Source organism: Antechinus flavipes, chromosome X (genome assembly GCF_016432865.1).
Source record: "Antechinus flavipes isolate AdamAnt ecotype Samford, QLD, Australia chromosome X, AdamAnt_v2, whole genome shotgun sequence".
Classification (NCBI taxonomy): domain Eukaryota; kingdom Metazoa; phylum Chordata; class Mammalia; order Dasyuromorphia; family Dasyuridae; genus Antechinus; species Antechinus flavipes.
Window position 1 is genome coordinate 82,352,846 of NC_067404.1, and position 21,914 is coordinate 82,374,759.

The 21,914-nt window shown below is 52.4% G+C and overlaps 1 protein-coding gene across 2 annotated transcripts in view; it reads left to right on the top strand.

Annotated features, from left to right (window-relative positions):
* The window catches only part of NHSL2 (NHS like 2), a 74,531-nt gene that overhangs the window by 45,768 nt on the left and 6,849 nt on the right, over positions 1–21,914 (top strand). Inside the window, exons 1-5 of one of the 2 annotated variants that reach the window (XM_051969216.1) lie at positions 7,784–8,758; positions 12,079–12,212; positions 12,785–12,980; positions 17,794–17,925; positions 19,472–21,781. In XM_051969216.1, the coding sequence (XP_051825176.1) occupies positions 12,210–12,212; positions 12,785–12,980; positions 17,794–17,925; positions 19,472–21,781 (2,641 nt within the window). In that variant the 5' untranslated portion in view covers positions 7,784–8,758; positions 12,079–12,209. Of the gene's footprint in view, positions 1–7,783; positions 8,759–12,078; positions 12,213–12,784; positions 12,981–17,793; positions 17,926–19,471; positions 21,782–21,914 lie in introns of those variants that run through there. The other variant, XM_051969215.1, reaches the window with a different exon arrangement.

Below are 21,914 nucleotides of genomic sequence, written 5' to 3' on the forward strand. Positions count from 1 at the left end.
AGTCTACACAGGATGCAGGAAGTGCAGCCCAAGGCAGAGAGGAGGCCTCCCTCGATGAGCGTGCCTTGGGGACGCGTGGTTGGGATCCGTTTAGTGCTCCCGCCCTTCTGGCCTCCGTTCCTTCCTCCTCCTCCGAACTATCATCGTCTTACTCCAGAGGCTGGGGTGGGAGGAGAAGCTTGGGGGCAGCTAGATGGCTCAGTGGGTAAAGTGCTGAGCCTGGAGCCAGGAAGACCCAAGTTGAAATCTGGCCTTAGACAATAGCTGTGTGACCCTGGACAGTCAGTTCACCCCGTTTGCCTCAGTCCACCGGAGTAAAGAGATGGTAAATCAGTCCGGTATCTTTGCCGAGGAAACCCCGTGGCCAGCACTGGTGTGCCACGGTCCACGGGGTCCTGAAGAGTTGGACGCCACCGAACGACAACAAGAAGCGCTGGGGGCGGACGGATTCAAGTGGGCCCGATGCGGTCCCAGGAGGCCTTGGCTTTAACCGATTCCAAAAGCCAGGAGGGAGCAGGCTACTACTCTTCACGTGCACCCGGGAGAAAGCCTCAGGACGGTGCTGAGATAGGCAAGGACCGAGATTTTCGCACCAGCTTCCCTGGGACTGCGCCACCCGAGGAGACTGAGCAGTCAGGGTCCGGGCACTGAGCGGCTCAAAATCAGGCAAGCCGATTTTGACGGAGGAACCTTCCGGCCCACTGCCGGCCTCTTCCTGAGGTCTTCTGCAGTGTGGGGCCACAATGGTGTGGACTTGCCGGGGACACGTGTGGCAAGAGAGCGATGTGGCCTTCGGCCCTCGGCATCACCGATGTGTTCTCGGTGGCCGCCTCCTCCTTGAGTTGGGCCAGGTCGTGGAGTCTCAGAGCCGGGGAAGGCCTCCAGGGCCTCAAGATCCTAAATCCTGCCTCATGGCTGGGCAGTCTCCACTCCTTTGAAAGGTGCTCTTTGCTCTCAGCATCTGCTTCTCAAGGATCTGAGAAGAAAGGCTCATGAGAGAGAAAGAAGGGAACCCTAGACAGAGACTTTTGAGTTACAAGAGACTTTAGAGGCCACTCATTCGACAGAGGAGGAAATCGAGGCAGCCCGCAAAAGACCAGACCTCGTCCCAGGTTACACAGGGAGTAAGCGCCGGAGCTGAGGTTCAAATCCAGGTGCTCGAATGCCAGATCCAGTCTGGCATTATTTTTTCTAGATTTGCCTTTTGACTTGAAATGAGGTAGAGTCCAAGCTTCTTGGACTTCGATTCCCAGTCTTATGATTAGTAGTTAATTAACTGCCTTCTTTGCTGGGACCCGTGACAACTGACTTCCTTTAGGAACTGTCCCCATTGCGCACTTTGAAGTGGGAGGGGGTGCTTTCAAACAGAATCACAACCCACTTGAAAATGGCCATGGATTTTAGCTGGTGCTGCACAGGGACCTGGAGGGCTCCGTTTCTTCCACGAAGAACCTTAAGTCCCTCGGGGCCTTCCCAGAATGCCTCAGGCTGACAGGAAGGATGAGCCACCTCCATCTAGAGCCCCAAAGGAGCATTTCTGGAACCACTCGGATTTCTCCAGCACTCGGACAAGATCTGCGGACGCTCCTCCCGCCTTTGCTGGAGTCGCCCCGGTCCTTCCAGCGTGGCCCTGCCTCCCCTGCTGCCCGGCTGCGCTCCTCAGAACGTGTGAAGCTCGTGTGTGATCTGCACCGCCTCGTCGGCTGTTGATTAGCCAAGGGGGCCCCGCTCTCTATATAGTCTCTGTCCTATTGGCTCAGACAGTTATAGCCCCCAAGGACTTCGGTGGGAAATGCACCCTATCTACAGATGTACCCACATCCACTTAGAGCTTTCAGTTCCGAATCACAGGACGCTCACTTTGCCATATTCCAGGGTTCAAATCTCCCCTTCAGCACTTACTGGGGCAATGACTCGAGCAAGGGATGTCACATCTCCGAGTCGCTTCTTTAGTAAAAAGGGAATAACCGTCTCTGGGGGGCAGCAGGTTCTTGGGGGGCTCCGAGTGCTCTGCTCATTTGAAATCACTATTGAAAGGCCAGCGTCACCCAAATATAAACCTGGGGGGATCGCAGCTTACTCTGCCAGCGGGGGTTAGATCAGAAAGTTGGGGGTGCTCCACCCCAGCTGACTAAAGCACCTCACCAACAGGGTTAACTCCCAGCTTGGCGTTGCACAGCACCACCTAGTGGCCACTTTGCATCCCAGCTGGGGCCTTCCCGGAAGGCCAGCGCCCCTCCATTGTAGGGGATTCCCCAGGGGGACTCGGAACACTTTAGTTTCTTTGGATCTAAGCTCCGGGGAGGATCTTGCAAAAGGTGCCGGCCTGGATGCAAAAATCAGGCAGCCCGAGAAAGCAGAGTCAAATGTTTGGAGAGAACGTTGCTACCTGGCCCGGGCCTTCCGGTCCCCCTGCGAGGTAGCCCCCTGAAGTCAGGGCTCTGGTGATCAGCACGTCTGCACTGTCCCTCCTCTCTGACCCTCAGCGCAGCCACCCGTCACTGAGAAACATTGACTGTCACAGCTAGAAAGTACAGAGGAGGAAACTGAAGCTCAGAGACTTTGGATCTGATGATGTCTGAGCTGAAAGGGCCCTAAGAGGCCATTTAGTCCACCCATTTATTTTGTCAAAGAGTAAACTGAGGCCCACAGAAGTAAAGAGACATAAAGGTCACACACTGAGCTGGTGGCACAACTGGGACGACCCCTACCCTGACCCTCTGCCTCCCACTTTGAGAGGGGCCCCTAAAAGTGCACAAAATCCTAGGCACGAGGCATTCGTTGTATTTCCATTCTGTTAGCAGGTCAGTGGCGCAAGGGAAGTAGAGAGCCGGGTTCTAGGAGGCTAACTCAGCTACCATCCGGCCTGAGAAACAGGTGCTAAGGCAGAGGCTCCCCCCCCCACCCCGGGGAGGAAAGTAGTCTCCTGGCCCTGTCTATCTCTGTCTGGCAAATCCCTATCACACAAGACCGAGCCCCAGGGCCCCTTTCCTCAAGAAGCTTCTCCCAGTTGGCCCGTGGCCACCCAGGTGGTTGGTTTTTAGCTCAGGTGACATTGCGGGTATATCGGCCGTCTCTACTTCTCTTACAAACCCAGCACAGGTTGGCGTGTCCTCCATTTTTCTGGTTCCTACTACGCAATAAGTGTTTTGATGATGGATTCCATGTGGTTTTGAAAAAGATTTCTTAAAACGCTTTCTTATTTTGAACTCAGAATATTATTCTGAACTAAGAGGTAGCCAGTCGTACAGTGGAGGGGGGCCCTGGGCCTGGAGTCAGGAAGAACTGAGTTCAAATCCAACCTCAGACACTTATCAACTGTGTGACTCTGAGCAAAAGACTTATCACTTGTCTGCCTCAGTTTGCTCAATCAAATGATGTTGTTGTCAGTCCTTCATTCTGGAAGAGGCCCTGTGACAGCAGGGAGGCGATGAGTGAATTACATTGAAGTGAGGGAGGGCCTTGCAAGGTCACAGGCCTCACTGTCCCCTCCAGAGCCTTCTGGGTCCGATGGCTAGAGAGAGATGGGATGACTGGAGATGGCCCCCGATGCAGTGGGAGCCCTCGGCCTTTTTAAGAGAAGGTCTTCAACAGGTCTCAGTTGGCCTGAGGCAACACCCATTCAGTGATCGAGGTTAGGTCACAATCGAGGCAAAGGATGGCCTCTTTCACCTAGTCCAAAAAAATCTAAATAAATAAGGAAGGAATCTGGAAGATGAAGATCCTTCCTTCTATTTACATTCATCGGAATTCAAACAATAAATGGGGATAATTCTAGTCCCTACTTCCTAGGATTTGTGGTGAAGATCAAGTAAGATCATATTTGTAAAAACCATTTAGTACGGTGCCCAGCACACAGTAGGTGCTATACAAAAGCTTATTTATTACCTTTCCCTCTCCTCCTCTCCTTAAAAAACACAAACACTGAACAATTAATAGGAATAGGGACTGGACCCGTGATTCTACTGCTCCAAGGAACTTCCTCTCCCAAGGCAAGAGCACACTTTTCTTTGAATTCCCCAGCACTCAGCTCAGTGTTTGACACATAGTAGGCGTTTAATGAATGCTTACTGACTGACTGCCCGCCCTCTGAAACTTAGAATCTTAGAGAGCTGGCCAGAACCAAGAAAACTTCATTGATTTGCCCAGAATCACCCAGCCAATATGTGTAGGAGACAGGAGTCTTCTTGCTTCCAAGGCTGGCTCGCTATCCATTATGCAACACTGCCTCACGTGAGCAATTCCTCTTTCTACGGTTCTTTAGGTCTGTCCTCGCTGCAGTAACGGGTGTTTTGTAGTTGTAGTCATATAATTTCTGTGTGTGTCTTGGTAGGGTAAACCTCCAAGTCTTGAATATATTTTCCTTATTTTGAACATCCTTTCTCTAGCTCTCTGTGTTGGATTCCGCTGGCTATGTACAGAAAAGACGATGATCCGCGGACTTCCACTTAGTAACTGCTACTTTACTGAAGCTATTCATTAGCTGAATCTCTAGGGTTCTCCAGCTAGCCCATCATCCAGTCTCTAAAAGTGACCATCTTGTTGCTTTTTGGCCAACGTTCGTTCCTTCCGTTTGTCTTTTTTTTTTAAACAGCTCTTGCTAGCATCTCAGGCGCCATATCGCCTAGAGTGAGAAAATGGACATCCTTGTTTTACGGCCAGTAAAGAGAGCCAAGCTTGGAGTTGGTAGAGATTGGATCGGGTTCCAATCCTGCCCCTGCCACTTGCCAGCTATGCGATCATGGGAAAATCATTGAATTTCATTGCAGATGGCTTGGGATTTGGGCTTGGTTTGTTTGGGTTTGGGTTTTATCCATGATTTTATTGGAAGGGCCTCTTGTGTTTCTTCTAAATAATTCTCCATCTTGCTTTTAGATACTAGCCATCGGATTAAGGAAAGATCCACTTATTCCCACGTTCTCAAATTGAAGTTTGTTTTGTTCATGACTCTCCCTTCTCTCCCCTTTTCCTACCCCTCCCTAATCCCTGTAGAGTTCAACCAGACTTTATGGGCATGTGCATGTGCGTGTGTGTGTGCATGTGTGTGTGTGTGTGCGTGTGTTTGTGTGTGCATGTGTGTGTGTGTGTGTGTTCCTTTTGTTCACTTCTGATAAGACGGAGGTTCATGCAATACCCGCTCTCCCCACCCCTTCCTCCCTATTGGTATGCTCTTCTCTCAAAGCCTTCTTCCTGATTTCATTCCCAATGTTCTCCATTTTTCTTCCCCTTTCTTTTCTTTATTAAAAACATCAAAAATAAACAAAACCTCCCACAATCCCTCTGTTTATCTTATTCCTTTTCTTTTGTGACCCTCGTAGACATAAGAATTTGTTTCACTCTGTCTCTTAGTAAAAATATAAGCAAGTTATCATCTTTTAAATCAGTGCTTTTCCTTTTTAATTTTTATTTGTTTGTTTGTTTATTTTTAATTTTTTATTATAGCTTTTTCTAAATCAGGGCTTTTCAAACTTGTATTCTTAGTATCCCTTTATACTATTAAAAATGATGGAGGTGTTTAACATATATTGGACTATTTGCCATCTGGGGAGGACGTGAGGGAAGGGCAGGGGGGGGGATTGGAACACAAAGTTTTGCGAGGGTTAATGTCGCAGAATTATCCTTCCATTATGTATTGAAAAATAAAAAGCTTTCATTTAAAAAATGATTGAGGATCTGTCAGGAGTTTTTGCTTATGTGGGTTATATTTATAGATATTTACCATATTCTAAATAAAAACTCATTTTGCATTTTCCACCCTCTGAAAGGCCTGCAGAGACTGGCAGGCCTTAGATCCATGATGTCAGACTCAAATATTGACTTGGAAAACAACAAATTAACATTATCTGTGTTGTAGGGTATGTTTATTTATTGTGTTTAACAGTTTCCAATTACAGTTTTTCCCCTGAGGCAAGTGGGGTTAAGTGATTTGCCCAAGGTCACACTGCTAGGAAGTATTAAGTATCTAAGGTCAGATTTGAACTGAAGTCCTCCCGGTTCCAGGGCTGGTGCTCTATCCACTGCACCACCTCCCCAGTTACATTTTAATCTGAGTTATCTTTGATCCATTCTGGGACTCTTCCTTGACTAAACCTTTCTCCTTCCCCTTCTCAATTCTTTATTCTCTTTCTAATTTTTTCCTCCAGAGCTCTTATTCCACTTATTTTATTAAAAAAAAAAAAACCTCTTGCTTTTTTCCCCCAAGGATTCTTATAACCCTTGTGGCCAAGGCAGTTTTTCCCTTGAGCTGCTGTTTGTATTTGTGGTACGATTTCTCCTTTTGTGTTTACCTCCTGGGTGTCTCTCGTCCCATGATATTTCTTCCTAACGAAGTCCGGTATCGTCTGGCGCTTCAGTTCCTAACGTGAAACTTTGGCCAGAGCCGGTTCACTATGGAAACAGGCTGGAGTTCTTCTTCAGCACTCGTGGCCAGGTTTGACCTGTCGTGGCTCTCGTTTATGCTGACCTCGGCGTCTTTCCACTGGCTTCCCCTCTTTGCTGGGGGCCCAGTGGGCTTCGGGGTCTGGTCGGACCTCCGCAGTTGGCTGTCCCCGCTCAGGAGTGCTACTTGAAGCTCCACTTTTCCCTGTCAAGGTGCCGCTGAGGGCTTCCTCGGTGGGCCCATTCCACTGAATCTGTGCCAGCTTTCCCGGGGAGATCCTTCTCCGAGCACTTGCGGCTTCTGCTTTTTGTACCATCTCGCTCTTGTCACGAGAGCCTACCGGGGTTTCTCTTTAGATTTCTTGATCATTTTTGAATCTAGTGGCCATTTGAGATCGTGGGCGAGGTGACCCCTCTGCGACTTTTCCCACTCATGCCTTTCCCAGGAGCCCAGACCATTTTTGTAAAACCTAGAGCAGCCCGTGGAACTTTTTATGTAATGAGTGTTGAGTGGATGAATAAATGCACAGATGAATGAATGAACAGATGGGTGAGAGAGAGATGAACAGAGCCTCCCAGTCAGAGTGGGCAGGGACTCTAGCGCCATTGAATTCAAGCCAGACCTCAGCCAGAACCTCCTCTTCAACGCGCCGGCTTTCTTGAAAATCTCTAAGGCCAGGAAGGCTTCTTCAACTTTTCCCACTCAAGACCCCTTTTCACTCGAGAAATTTCCCTGTGACCCCAGGCACAGAGGTATATATCCTAGATATCCAGATAAAGTTCTCCTGAGAATAAATCCTAGTTTTGTGACCCCCTCCCCCCCAGATTCAGTTAGGAGACCCTAGCCGGAGTCCCGAGCCCCCGTTTAAGAAGCCGGGCTCTAGCGAACGGGGCCGCTTTGACAAGTAGTGAGCTGTTTCAAGTGGAAGATGTTTGAAAGGTCCCCGCCATCACTCAGGTCATGGTTCCCTGACTCGACCATGTGCTTTTTTTAGGATAGCATCTGGCCTGCGGCGTGTGTCCCTTACTAGGGGCGATTCCAGTTTCCATGATAAATGTCCAGCTCACTATGGAAATGTTTCCTGTGTGAAAGGTAATGATGAGCAGATTTTTGCTCCTGAGAACCACATTTTTATCCAGAATTCTAGGATGCTGGTGCTCTATGTAGACGCCCTCCCAAGCCCTCCCTGGCCCGGCCAGTTAGAGCCTATTTTCCATCTCTCCCACTATGGGCTTTATTGCAGCACTTACAGTGAGTGGGGCTTTAGGGGGACAGGCTGGAGGCGCTGACCTTCTCTTAGACAAAAATGACTTCTTCTTCTTCTTCTTCTTCTTCTTCTTCTTCTTCTTCTTCTTCTTCTTCTTCTTCTTCTTCTTCTTCTTCTTCCCCATTCCCTACCAAAATGTCCCCTGTCCTTTGTGGCCCCTTCTGTCCCCCAGTGAGCATTGTCGAGTTGAAGTGTGATTTCTATACCCGGTTTTTCTTCCCTGTTGCGCCATTAGCTCTATTGAAAGGGCTCACTTTCCAAGATCATGGCTCAGCACATCATGGGCATCGAACATGGGAAGGGCTGAGAGAAGAACCATAACTAGGGTGAATCAGCTGGGCCTTTGCCCTAGATCTGCTGAATTGAGAGGGCTCTGTGGCAGCATTTGCATTCCTTCAGCACAGAGAAAGGTAAAGCTCAGCCCTTTGTTATCAAAATTCATTGAAAATAGGAAAATACTGGATGACCGGTTCCGGGGAGCTCTTGCCCCTCCCCGCCCACCTCCCTTGAAGGGATATCGGGGGACCTCCGTGTACCCCTACTCATCCCAACTAAGATGTGTTTTGTTTCACTTTTCCCAGGCCCGAGTTTTGGTACTCGTCCTGGGTGGTAAAACTCCTAGTTATGGCTCCGAATGAGAATGGATGAATGAGAGGATGGAAAAAGACTGTTTCTCCTTAGCTTATCACAAAGAGGCTGCTAAAGTAGGCAGGGGAAGCTGCAGAGGGGTCCTGGGCATTCTCTCTTTGGCTCTCGAGGGTGAAGAAGCCAGCCTGGGCCCCCCCCCAGGCCCCACCGAGAAGCCCTCGGTCCACCCGGCCTTCTGGAGAGCTGGCGGGTCGAATGGCGGAGCCTCCCCAGCGCTCCGGTGACCGCGGCGTCCTTGCCGATCACGTGGCCTCCCCGCACCCTTGGCTCGGCATCTCCAAGGCTCACTTAGTGCTCTTCTTCCCTAGCTGCCTCCAACTTGGGTCTGGAGAATAAGAAATCTGCTACCCACCCCAAGTCACCATGGCAACAGCCAGTGAATGTGTTCCTCTCCTCCAGCCGGCCCCCAGGTGTGGAGGAGCTGCATCAGGAAGCTCAGCTTAATCTCCAGAGCTTGCTGCAAGGTACCGCTGCAAGGGGAAGGGCTCTGGGGGGCGGGCCCCAGGAGGGGGGAAGTGGAGGCAGCCAAAGATCACGGCTCCACCTTTGGATTTGGGCAGCCGGGCCGAGGTTTCTGGGCTCTTGGGGGCCGGCAGCAGCACCGATGTGGAGTGCCGGGGTCGGTGGTTAGCGTGCCCGTTTCGGCCTCCCAAAGGCTGCACCACGGGCGCCGTTCTCCCCCTTCGGATCTAGGGCTGGGGGCAAGGTGAGGAGGCTAGCAAGGCCCTCGGTGAAGAGCCGCTGGAGGACGGCTCGAGGTTGCGGTCTCTGCACTTGACTACCCCAGGGTCTCTGCTCCTCTGCCTCGCAGCCCTCCCGGACTGTTCTGTCCTCGTGCCCTACACGTGCTCCTGCCCGGCACAGGGGTGCTTTGGGGAGCTTGTGCAGGGTAGGGGGAGAGGGGGCCGCCAGCATCTCTGGCTTGCCACGTCTGGATGGCTGAGAAGCTACAGCTAAAAACAAAACAAAAAAAAACAAACCATTGATTCAGACCAGTCAGGAGGGATCTGGATTCTAATCCTGACTCCAGTACCTGGTGACTGTACGATGGGGGCAGACCTTTGAACTCCTCTGAGCTGCTTTCTGCAGCGCCAAAATGAGAGGACGCTGCTGGCTGCGCCTGCCTTATTGGCTCAGGCTGGGGAAGCTGGGAGTCAGGCTGGGGAGGGGGGGTCTCCCACTCCATACTTAGCTCTGCTGCCTTCTCCTGGGCCTCACGGAAAACCGGCCCCCCGAGTTCTGCTGAGCACCCGCCCTCTAAGTCTGGCTCTTTCCCGGCATCCATTGATCCTCCTGAACAGTGCTCATTACGGCTGCTGCCTCCCTTCTCCCCTCCTCTTCTGGGGTCCTCGTTGCTATGGCAACCTGGTCTGAAATCCTCATTCCCCAAGCCACACTACTACCACCATCCTGGCAGAGCGCTGCTATTCCGGGCACCCCGGGCCTAGGCCACAGGGCGGAAGGCGGCGGTCCCAGGAACCGTGGCCCCTGCCCACTTCCGACCCAAAGGGAACCGCACAGAGGTCATTCTGCTGATTTTTCTTCTTCTCACTTACTTTGCCCTCAAAGACCTTCCGACGGTCACTTTGCTTCCCCTTCTTCCCCTGCTGTCTACACTGCAAGCTCGAGCTTCCTCGGACCCCGTCGCGGGCTCACTTCAGCACGCAGGAAGTGGCGGACCAAGGCGGAACCGTCCGCCGGCCAGGCGGTCTCTCTTACCGGTCTGTCCTGCAGCGGGGGCACTTCCCTTTCTCTTGCGCAAAACTCTCTCTCTTCCAATGACTTCCTCCTTGGGGCCTCCCCCCGCTTTCTTTCTTCCAGGTCAAGCTGATCTCCTTTCCTCCCAGAAGCCTCTAGCGTCTCAGGCCCTCGTTCTGCTTTTTGTTCTCTGTGCACACACACGCAAACATCTCCATGTGTATATGTACATATGTGGACAGACCCCATCTCTCCTTGTGTCCCCATTAAGGCCCCTCCCGTGTTGTCATTTTTCCGGGCTTGGTTCTATTATTCACGTGTGTGTCTTTTGTTCCCTCAACTGACCCATGGTGGGGACCGGGTACTCTCTGTGTTTTCCCCAAAGTGTCAATAATGGTACTTGACTGACTCACGGTAAGTGTGCAACGGAGCCTCATTGAAGGGAGGAGAGGGTGGCGGGACGGGTGGCGGATGGCCACTAGCCAGGCACCTCTCCCAAGTCAGAGGGCCCCTTGGCATGGAGAATGGCGAGCCAAGCCCACCACCAGGAGTGGCCACATGCGTGTCCCCGTCTCATCCGGGCAGCACCCGTGCAAGGGCAGTACTTCCCAGGGAAAGGTACAGCAGAAAGAACATGGGATCAGTAGTTAGTGGACCCGGGTTCAAAGCCCGGCTCCGCCACTCGACAGCCTTAGTCCTTTCTCCTTTTTGGGCCTTAGTTTTCTCCTCTAGAAAATGAGGGCTCAATAGCAAATGAGGTAGCTAGGAGGTTCTGCGGTAGATAGAACTCTGGGTCTGGAGTCAGGAGGACCTGGGTTCAGATCCTGCCTCGGACACTTCCTAGCCATGTGACCCTGGGCAAGTCACTTCACCCTGTTTGCCTCAGTTCCCTCACTTGTAAAATGAGCTGGAAAAGGAAATGGTCAGCCACCAGTATCCCTGCCAAGAAAACCTCCCCTAGGTTCTGACCCAAAGTCAGACATGACCCAAGCGACTGGACAACAGAGTAAATGACTTCTGAGGTATTTTCCGGCTCTAAATCTTTCCCAAGTCACCATCTTCTGATGGCATGGAACCCTCGGGGACTGACCTGGCTGCCATTTTTCCTTCTGCCACTGGACCAGGCGTGAACCCACCCAGAAATTTGCCAGATCTTAGGAACCCCTTCCCTTCTCCCTGGCCTTGGCCAGAACCTTTGTACTGCCCCAGAACTGACCCTTTTCCTCCCAGACGGGGGCTTCTCTGGATCTATGAGAGCCTTCTCAAGGCAGCTCTGACCTTCACGGGCCTCTCGGTTGCCTTGAGCAGCCATAGCCAGCATCCCCTTGTTGACAGGAAGCTCTCCTCCGCCTCTCTGGCCCCGTGGCAATCGGACCGAGACACCGTGGAGCTAGACGATGAGCCCGATTGCTCGGCTACTGAAGTGAGTTCTGAAGCCGGAGGGACACCCTCCGTGATAAGCCACGAGGAGCTCGGTACTTATTGGGTGAAGTGGGAACTAGAACCCCATGATCCGACCTTTGCCCCAGAATATCACAAGCAGGGGCCGCTGCTGGCATTACTGCTTCACCCCACAGCTTAGAAACAAGCATTTAGCACCGAGGAAGCCAAACTGATTAGTTAAAGTAGGAAACTACTTGCTACAAGGGGTTGAGCTTCCTGGCTCCCTTCCACATGGCAGTCTTGTCCGTATCCCAGGGACCTCCCCAGAGCCACTTCTCCGGGGCCATTCACGCCACCGGCTCCGGCTCGGGGACGAGCCCAGAGGAGACAAGGAGGCAAAGCTGCCGAGTCCAGGTTTAGGCCAGGAGGATGGACACATTCCCACACAGGGATCAGAAATTGGATCGTGGCTCCAAAATTTAGAGCTGGAGGTGACTTCTGAGACTGTCTAGTCCAACCTTCCCCCATTCTGTAGCTGAAGAAACTGAGGCTCCAAGCAGGGGAATAGCTTTCCCAAGAAGGGGCAGAGCCAGGACCGGAAGCCGGGAGCACCAAGTCAGCTCTTTCCCTGCCCGGTGGCCACAGTCCTAACCTTTGGGCCTCCCTCTCTGCACTCCTTGTTCTCATGCCTTTTCTTTTTTAGAAGAATATGAGGAACAATACTCAGAAGCCAAGATTTCTGGGCAGACCTTCCGCACTGCGGCCCCCGGCGACCCCCCGGAGCCCACGAACAGCTCAAGGCCACAGGCTGCCAGGCGGCTGGAGTTTGTGTTGATGGTGAGCTTCGGCTTTCTTTCATTGGCAAGGGCCACGGTAGGCAGCCCCCCTTCACTCCCTGCCAAGCAGAGGCCCACCAATTATGTGCAGAGGCCTCCGCCACTTCTGTTCTCCTGGCCTTCAAGGGAGGAGCAATGAGCCCTAGTGTGTGTCCATGGAGGTCCAGGCCCCCCGGGCCTAGGACAGAACTGAAGTCAGAGTGAGTGGCTCGAAGCCCGCCCCCCTCCAAAGGGCCACTAAGAGCCAGGGGAACTCACCAAGAGTCAACGTGGTGGCCTAGGCACATTGGCCTCCATAAGGCCCGGATTCAAATTTCACCTCAGACATTCAGTAGCTGTGCAACCCCAGGGAGTCACCGGCCCTTTCTGGACCTCATCCTCACCTGGACTCTTTCCACCTCTAAAGCTAGGCCCCCATAATAGTCCTCCCCTGCTTCCTTCACTTTAATCATTCCTCCAGGAAGGCTCCAGCTCACAGCCCCAAGAACGAGCGGTCAGACATCCTCTGGCCCCATTCCCCCCTTCCAGCAGGGCTTCCCATCACCCTGTTTCCATTGGACTTTTTCCTAACAGCCCACGAGCCGACGAGGGAACGGAGACAAGACCACCACCCAGGGGGTGCGGCCCCCCGAGTCCTCCCTGAGCCTGCCCTCCTCTCCAGATAAGCCAAACACCTGGAGCAGACCCTTCCCTCTGCCCATCCTGGAGGAGAAGAGGTGGCACCCGGCGTGTTCCACCCAAGGCAGCATCGTGCCCATCAACGTCTCCGGTAGGAGACGTTCTCCTTAATTACTGCACGTTACTTTGTATAGGCCTTTCCAAATTTCCCTAAATTCCAAAACGTCCTAGGGCCAAATAATATTCCATTATGTTCAAATACAATTTGTTCGGCCGCTCTTCCGTCATGGGCGTCCCCTTGGTTTCTTCTGATTTAATTTCCAGTGAGATTCTTGATGGTCAGACATTGTCTCATCAGGGCCCAACACCCTCAGGTTTAGAAGGAAAGCAGATTCACAGGGAGTATCATTTGCCCTTCAGGAATCTTGTGACGTTATCTGGCCCATGAGCGGTCCTCAGTCTAGGGACTCATCCTTCTCAGCTACTTGTTGCTCCTGAATCCATAGTTAATATTAACTCTGGCACTCTCAGACCCAAATTTCCTTTAACTTCATGTCGTTTTCAGTTTTGTTTTCCCGACTACTCACGCACTGACCCTCCCAGAGGCAGTTTTTTTTTTTTTTTTTGCCTGTATACATCTGGTATCACCTGGCCGAAGCCTTGCTTGGGACTCAAGGCTAGAGCAGGAGTCTTACTATCATTCCTTTAATTACTGACTATTAATTGATATAATTAATTTAATTTAGCAAATCTTTTTCAAATGGCCCAACGCTAGGCAACGAAAGTATAGCTGGTCTTTATGAGACATGGTTTGGAGCACAGTAGGACGGAGAAGAAAAAACACACAGAGAATGAGAACAACACAGATGGGTGGTACAAAGCGCATGGAGGATTCAGGCCTGGAACAGGTCATTTCTATATGAGGCTACCAGAGAAGGGAGAATCTGAGCTGAGCCTTGAAGGATGGCAGAAATGGAGGGGGAGAGGGACCGGAATAAGCAAGAGGGTGCTATCAGGAGAGCCCAAGGCATCTGGGGCTAAAGGTGAAGAGCATGGGTTGCCTAGAATGGCAGGTTCTTGTAGGGGATTGGGCGGGGGAAGAAACATTCAAAAGGTTACAATTAAGTGAGCTTTTCTTTATTCTGGAGGCAATGGGGAATCGTTTGCTGAAGTGATGACTCGGTGAGATAGATCTGGTGGTGTGTGCAAAGTGGATGGGAGCCAGACTGTAGACAGAGGCCCCAGCAAGAATGGCCCTTCCATAGTTCGGGAATGGCATGATGAGGTCCTGGACTAGAGTAGTAGGGGAGAAGAATCGGAGGGGAGAGACGGCGCAGAGGGAAGATGTGCAGGGATTTGGTGACCAGCTGGATGGGAGCGAGAGGGCGGGATCCAAGGTTCCTTGGAGGTATTGTACCTGAGAACAGAAAGCACTCTATGGTCAAGGTGATTCAAATTTGGGGCTTAGTATAGTGGTTATAAATGGGCATCGAGAGGCTGAAGAAACAGTTCCTAGAGACAGAAACAGCGACGTGGTTAACTGTGGAGTCCAGCAAGGGGGCAAGTAAAATCACACAGAGAATGTGAGGCCGGGAGACTAGAAACAACACCTGAGCAACTAGAGGTCACGGTGACAAATGAAGACCAGTGGATACGGAAAGCGGCCAGTTTGTGGGCTGCGGCTGGAGAGCGGAAGCTTGGGAAATAGAATTAAATGGAAGAATAGAACCGGCATGAGATAAGAGACTCCAAAAAGTTTCTGGGGGAAGCCAAGGAGTATTAAGCCCGGGTCATCATCATTGGGCACTCCCCAGTTCCTCTTGTTCCCTTCCCCAGACCATCTCCCCCCAAATTAACCCTAGAGAGGATATGACCTCAGGCTATCTTGAGTCAGATGTCATTTCTAGCTGGTAATCCCATGGTCCTGATCAGACCCCATAGGGAACAGCATCCAAATTGGGGACAACACGCTTAGGAAGGTCACTGATGAGAATCGGCTGAGGGACGACCAAGATGGTGAAGGGCCCTTGGGAACATTGGTTGGAGAAACTGAGGAGATTTAGCCTGGAGAGCACTCGGAACGAGGGAGGGAATGTTATCACTGTTTGGCAAATATTTGAAGGGTTGTGGGAGAAGAGAGACTAGACGTGTCCCGTTTGGCCTCTGGGGGAAGAACTAGGAACACCAGACGGGAATAAGAAACACCCTCCTTACCAATCAGTGCCATCCCAAAGTGGCTGGCGATTGGGATCTCCCTCTCACTTAATGGCATTGGTACAGAGGCCAGAGGGCTACTCGGTCATCATTCTGTGTCTTCAGCCTCAAGGAGGGGCTGGCCTAGAGAGGCCCGTGATTCTCTGATCTAAGAAAGGCTCAGGAGAATCCAATGGCACTTAAACCCCGACGGGGCCCTCTTCTCCTGTGCCAGATTTTGACAAGAGCCAGTCCATTCAAAAGTGAGCTTGAATGCTTTTGATGATAAAGAACTCCACCTCCCCAAAGGATCCAGTTTCAGACAAGCAGGAGCAATATTTTTTAAAGGGAGGTGGGAGGAAGAGGAGGCAGCCTTTAGCTCTCCTTGAGCTGTTATTTTGGGAAGTGGCTAGAATCCAACTTTTCTGCTATCAAAAGAGACTAACCCCAGCCGAGGTTTGCTTAGCAAGACAGCTTAGACCCTTAGCTTTGTTCCTGGACTGGGACGGCTGACTTCTTCATCGAGCTCTGAACTCTCCACAGACCTGAGGGTATCCCTCTGAATGCTTTCACTGGGCTAAATTTCTTGCAACAAGGGGTTTCTGTGGAATCACACATCAGAACGGTGACCTCCACACAAGCCTTCTTCCCTTCAGCAACGGTCTTCTTAGGAGCTTTTTCTTTCTCCCAACAAGACAAAGCTGGGAGAGCTAATTTGGAGATGACCTTCCAAACCTTGCCGGAAAAGTGATTCCTTTCTACGGCCATCTGTGTGCTAGTTAGGAGTCCCAGGATGCCTGGGAGATCAGATTTGCCTTCTTGTGGTAGGCTCTCTGGATCGCCTTGCGTGCTCTCTGTACTCTGTGCCTTGGGTCATGTATCCTCTGTGGCCGGCACATAGTAGGTGCTCGGTAAAGCCTTGTTGATTGGTTGCCTAGAAGACAGATCAGCCCGTGTGTTTTACTGCTTTTTATTTATTTATTTATCTATTACTCGTTTGTTTATTATTTTATTTTTATTTATTTATTCATTTATTTTCTCACGCCCTGGCACCGCATCTCTACCGATCATCTTTCTCGCTCGTCACGGCTGCTTGTTCTGGTATCCAGCTTGCCCGGTGTATGTGGAAGCCTTTTTCTCCCTTTTCCCAACTTTGCTATTTAATTAGATTTGTAAGACATCAGGCAAATACATTTTTCTGTGAGTCATTGCTACTGGTCTCTCCTTAACTTCCTGGTAGACCAGAATCCCTTTCTCTTCTGCCCTCCCACCCCCTGACATGCATCTGAATTTTCCTCTGCCTCTTCAGACCTTCCTCTCTTTTGTTTTTACTTCTTCTTCCAGTTACTTCTGGGTATTTCATCCTGCCTGAGATCAGGAGGGTCAGGAGGAGGTTCTCAAACCCCTCGGTTACTTTCTTTGGAGAGAGACCAGACTCCCTCCTGAGTATACATAACAGTCACTTGGCCACGGCAGAATAAACATCATGTTCTCATTACGATCCCCTTACCCCTTCCTGCTGCTGCAAGTGAGACCCAGCCCCAGTCCTCTGTTGCTCTTGACCAAAGCCTTGGGGCCCTCTCACACTTTTTTCCAGCCAGAGTATTGGGATACTTGGGGTGCTGCAAAGGGGTCCCGAATTCATTGTAATGCCCGAGTTTCTTTCTTCTCTCATACAAAGATCCTGTTTCTTTTACAGCTCTTCATAATTTGGCTCTTACATATATTGCAACCCCTCCAAGCACTTTGTGATCACATAATATCGCCCTCCTTGCCATCCTATTTGCTGAAGGCTGAAAGAGAGTTCTTTCCCTCCTCGCTTCCCCAGCTAAAAGGCTGCCTTCTGTCAGAAGCCTTTTCTGGTCCTCCTCGGTCTCAGTGCCTTCCCATTGAGATTACCTTCCATCTACCCTACCCATAACTTGTCGTCATCTAATTATCTGCATGTTGTCCTACCGTTTCGACTTGAGAGCTCTTTGAGAACGGGAACCGTCTTTTGCCTTTCTTTGTACCCCCCGAGCTCGGCACACTCCCTGACATCAGTGCTTAATACATGCTTATTGACTGACTGATGCACAGCCTGCAGAGTAGAGGAAGGAGATAGTATGAGCATAGTAGAGGAGAGAGAGCGGAGAAAACACATGGCTGCCAGCCTGAGAAGCAGTGAATGAGGACATCATCCCCTTCCCCCAGGCCCAGGCGTTCCACTTCCCAGAATTCATCAGCATGTCTCAGACTGAAACTTAGGGAAATCTTACTCTAAGGTGACAGGAAAAAGAGGTTACTCTCTAAATAGCCATTAACATGAATCAAACCCTAACCATGATGGTTTTAAGACAGAAACTCAATTTGCCCTTTGGGGTATAGCCAGCTTCTTCAACTGGATCTCTCTAGAAGGCATGGCCATGATGGCTTCCCCCCTCTGTTGATGTTTGCAGAGAGAGAGAGCTGAGTCACTTCGCAGTCAGGGCAAGGTCAAGAGCCATCCCTGCCCCCAGGACCACCTAAGATACCGAAAGAAACCAGGTCATGGTCAATGAAGTCAGGGAACTTGTGGCAGTGGGATGTGTGAGCTGGGGTGGGAGGTGGGGAGCTAAGCCAGTGCAGAGATGGGAGAGTGACAGTTTGGGAAGAGGGGAGGAAGGGCACCACCTTGTCAGATGCCCGCTCGTGCTCGTTATTGCTCCCATCTCTTTGTTCTGCCTCCATTTGATTTCTATCTGCTTTTGAAGGAAGCCATGATATACCCAGTGTGTTTCTTTTGACTACAGGACAACAGTTTGATAAACACGCCAGTTTGCGACACTCCTTGTTTAACACGGAGACCGCAGTGAACCCCAAGTCTACCCTGAGGCGGCGACGCACCATTATTGGCTTCCCTCATCTTTCCTTGCGAGACCAAGGTGATCTCCCCGGTGGCCCTATGCTCAAGGCCTTCCTACAGAGCCTGCTTTGCCTCTGCCCCCCCGCTTCCCCTGTCTAGTTCCCTGGGGCTGGGAGAACACGATGGGGAGCAGGCCATGATAGAATGGCCACGTGAGAAGCGGCAGAGGCGAGGTATTGGAGAGGTCAGAGGCGGAAGCCACAAATGTACCCGAGGACCAAGGCCAAGCCCCCCAGACTGCTGGGAGCAGCCTGCCAGCCCTTGATGGCATTTGCACCCACAATCCCTTCTGGCAAATCCTTGGATCGAGCGTGAGAGGCCATAGGGGGATTGAGCTAATTTGGTCTTAACTAGGGAAGTTCTTGTTTCTTTCCACTTCATTTGAATACGTTGTCTACAAATGGGAGAAGCGTGGCAATGGTATAAGGGAAAGAGAACTGCTCTGGAGTTAAAAGACCTGGCTTTGCTGCTTACTCTTGCCTGCATGCCCCTTAGCTTGGCTTCTCTGGGCCTACCTCAGGGCTGATTCTGACAGCATGGGGTCAAACTCAAATAGAAATGGCCACCTGCAGGCCACATAGTGGTATTATCTATTTATTTATTTTGTTGAATATTTCCAAATGACATTTGAATCTGGCTCTAGCTGTATCTGGAAGTGTGACGGGTATGCTTCCTTATCAAAAAGGGCAAAAAGAGGGGCAGCTAGGTGGCGCAGTGGATAGAGTACCAGCCCTGAAGTCAGGAGGACCTGAGTTCAAATCTGGCCTCAGATACTTAACCCTTCCTGGCTGTGTGACTCAGGGCAAGTCACTTAACCCCAATTGCCTCAGCAAACAAAAATAAACCATAAAAAGGGCAAAAAGAAGCCTTGGCCACCACCTGTAAATCCATATTTCAGTAATAAGAAAATGACGAAATTCAGAGAGTGTCCTTAAGAGTGAATCAGCACGAGTCACGGAGCCGGGGAGACACTAGTCTTTCCCCATTTTGAATTTCCTCTTCATTCTGGAGGCATCTCACTGACCTAAGTGCTAAAATTCTTCCCTGATCCTGAAACACTTTGGGCCTTTTGAACAAAGTGAGGCGCTTTCTGACTCCTTCCCAGGTCTTTTCTAGAGAAATCTTTTCTCTTGGCTCAAAAGATGCAAGAACTCTTTGGTATAAGTAACTCCCAGACTGGGTTCAATGCCCACAATGGGCAAGGGGAGCTGGACCGTTTGTACGGGATGTCCCTCCCCAGTTAGCCCGTGGCTCATTTGTAACAACTCGGGGTGATCCAAGGCTTTTAGGGAGGGCGCGAGTGGCCGGCCCCGGGAATGATTCCGGAGTTGAGAGTTTCGGGCAGAATCCTGCCGCTCGGCCGCTCAGAGCTTTGGGAAAGCCCTCGACCGTCCTAATCTTTACCCCTAGGAGGGCAAGGCCAAGGAAGTCCCATCAGTCCATTGCCAGAGACTCCCTCCGGTGTCTCAGAAGGAGTTTGGGCCTCTTGACGCTGGTAAGCCGACAGGGGATGCGGCCCCCGGCATAGAACTAATACTGTGTTACTCTCCCTTTCCCGTTCTCAGGTCGAAGCAACGGGCAAGTGTACTCTGCTGCTAAAGAGTCTGCCTCCTGGAGCACAGCTCCCGAAGTGGCCAACGGAAGAGGGCCGGCCGGCCATGAAATATGTTCCCCGAAGTTGATTTCTCCAGCGCTGAGAAAGGCGCCCAGTGACCTAGGAGAGTCTTGCCCAGCACAGGGTGGCCCGGTTTCACCCAGCATGGAGGGCATGGGGATGGTGTACAGCGTCCCCTCTTCCTGCAATGGACCAAAGGATTCCACGTTCTCTCCTCCATGGAAAGGAAATTGCTTTAATTATGCGAGCCCCTCCAGCCCTGCCCCTGGAGACTGCGGTCAGGTCAAAGAAAATGGGAAATATCCTTCGGCCTGTGTTCCTAAGGGCCCTCTGAATGCCCTCAGCCCCGAGAACTTGGGGGACAGCAGCTCCGTTCTGCTCGCTCAGGATGACCAGGCGGGGAGCGGCGGAGCGGCCTGCTGCCCCAGGTTCCCCGCTCCAAGAAGCCGAGAGCCAGAGAAGGACTATAAAGGGGGGGCCCTTGCTGGTAGTAAGCTGGGGGAAGGGGGGCCCTCGAGGATAGAGTCAGACCCAAGTGCCTGTAGATTCCGAGAGAGGTCGCTGTCCGTGCCCACGGACTCAGGCTCCGTGTGCTCAGTGGACGGTGGCTGTGCAGAGGACCAGCAGGGCAGTGAAGCCAGCACCCTGGCCTACCCCAGCGCCAGCTCAGAAGGCAGCGCCAGTACGGACAATGTCTCTTCCATCGGAGCCGAGCCCAGACCGAGAAGGTCCAAGAGCATCTCCCTGAAAAAGGCCAAAAAGAAGCCTTTGCCCCCGATGCGCAGCGTCTCCCTGGTCAAAGACGAGGCCGTCCTCCAGAAGGAAGCCGGGCCGGCCTTGGCCAAGGACCAGAGGCCCAGGAGCCTTTGCCTCCCCCTTGAACACCAGGGACGTCACTTTTCCTCCACGGATGCTCAGGGCCACCCAGCTGTGCCTCTTCTACGGGAGACAGAAGGCCCCCACTTCTCCCACCACTGGTATCTCCCCGACTGGAAGTCCAGCGACCCCTACCGCTCCCTGTCCAGCTCCAGCACCGCCACCGGGACCACAGTGATTGAGTGCGTGCAAGTGAGGGGCAGCTCCGAGTCTCTGACTTCCCCTTCCACCTCCAGGGCCACCACGCCCTCCCAGCTCTCCACCGAGACCGAAGCCCGGGAAGTGTCGTCCCCCGGGCGGCCGACGGGACTGATGTCGCCTTCCAGCGGCTACTCCAGTCAGTCTGAGACCCCCACCCCCACAGTTCCCGGCACATCCACGACGCTGGGTCATTTACCTCACACGGGCGGCGGTGGCCGGGTCCGACCGGTGGTCCCGGAGAGGAAGTCGTCCTTGCCTCCGACATCACCGATGGAGAAGAGTCCCAAGTCGCAGCTGTCATTTGACCTCCCACTGACCCCTCCGGCCCTCCTGGATGCGTCAGGGATGAAGATTTCCCTGCGGGGCAAAGCTAAGGTGAGCCGCCATCATTCAGACTCCACCTTTGGAGCAAAGCTGGCCCAGAAGACCAGCCCCAACCAGCCCATAATGCCCGTGGTCACCCAGTCTGACCTGCGCTCCGTCCGACTGAGGTCAATCAGCAAGTCGGAGCCAGAAGATGACGTGGAGAGCCCGGATCCAGTGGAGGAGACCAGCCTGGAAGTCTTCACTCTGCCGGAGCGAAAGGTAAAGCCCCCGGTGGCCGAGAAGCCCCCGGTGGCCGAGAAGCCCCCGGTGGCCGAGAAGCCCCCGGTGGCCGAGAAGCCCCCGGTGGCCGAAAAGCCCCCGGTGGCCAAAAGGCCCCAGAGCCTAGTTCCCAAGGAGCCTCTCCCAACTTCCCCCACCTTGCTCCTGACTACTGAGAACACAAGCGGCCAGACCAGGCCCTCCCCTCAGGATATCTACATGGTTGTACGGAAACCAAAGGCTCTCAGAACCCCAAATAGCCAGAGCCCAGTGGCAGGGACCCTGGACGAGGAGCGCCCCAAGATGAGGTCCCTCCCAGAGAGGGTCAGCGTCCAGAGCGTGAGCGAGGCGGAGAGAAGGAGAAGCAAGATTCCCCCTCCGGTGCCGAAGAAGCCTAGCGTGCTGCACCTGCCAACAGCCTTGCCCCTGCCTCAGCCGGGGGCCAACGCGGGTGAGCCAAAGCTGGCTCCCAGTCCCATCATCACCCTGGATGAAGACGTCAACTCGCAGCTGAGCCCCAACGGCTTACGGGCTGCTGATACCAAGGAGGAGCCCTCTAAGCCACCATCCGACAGTGGGATCGAGGCAAGCCTTCCAGGTCAGTGACTATCGTACTTTCGTTGTGCCCAGTGCGGCCCATAAGCCGAGCAGCCACTAATGGCGAGCTTGGGCCCAGAGTGAGTGGGTCAATTCTGAGACACACAGTCTGGCTAGGGGATCTGGATCACTCT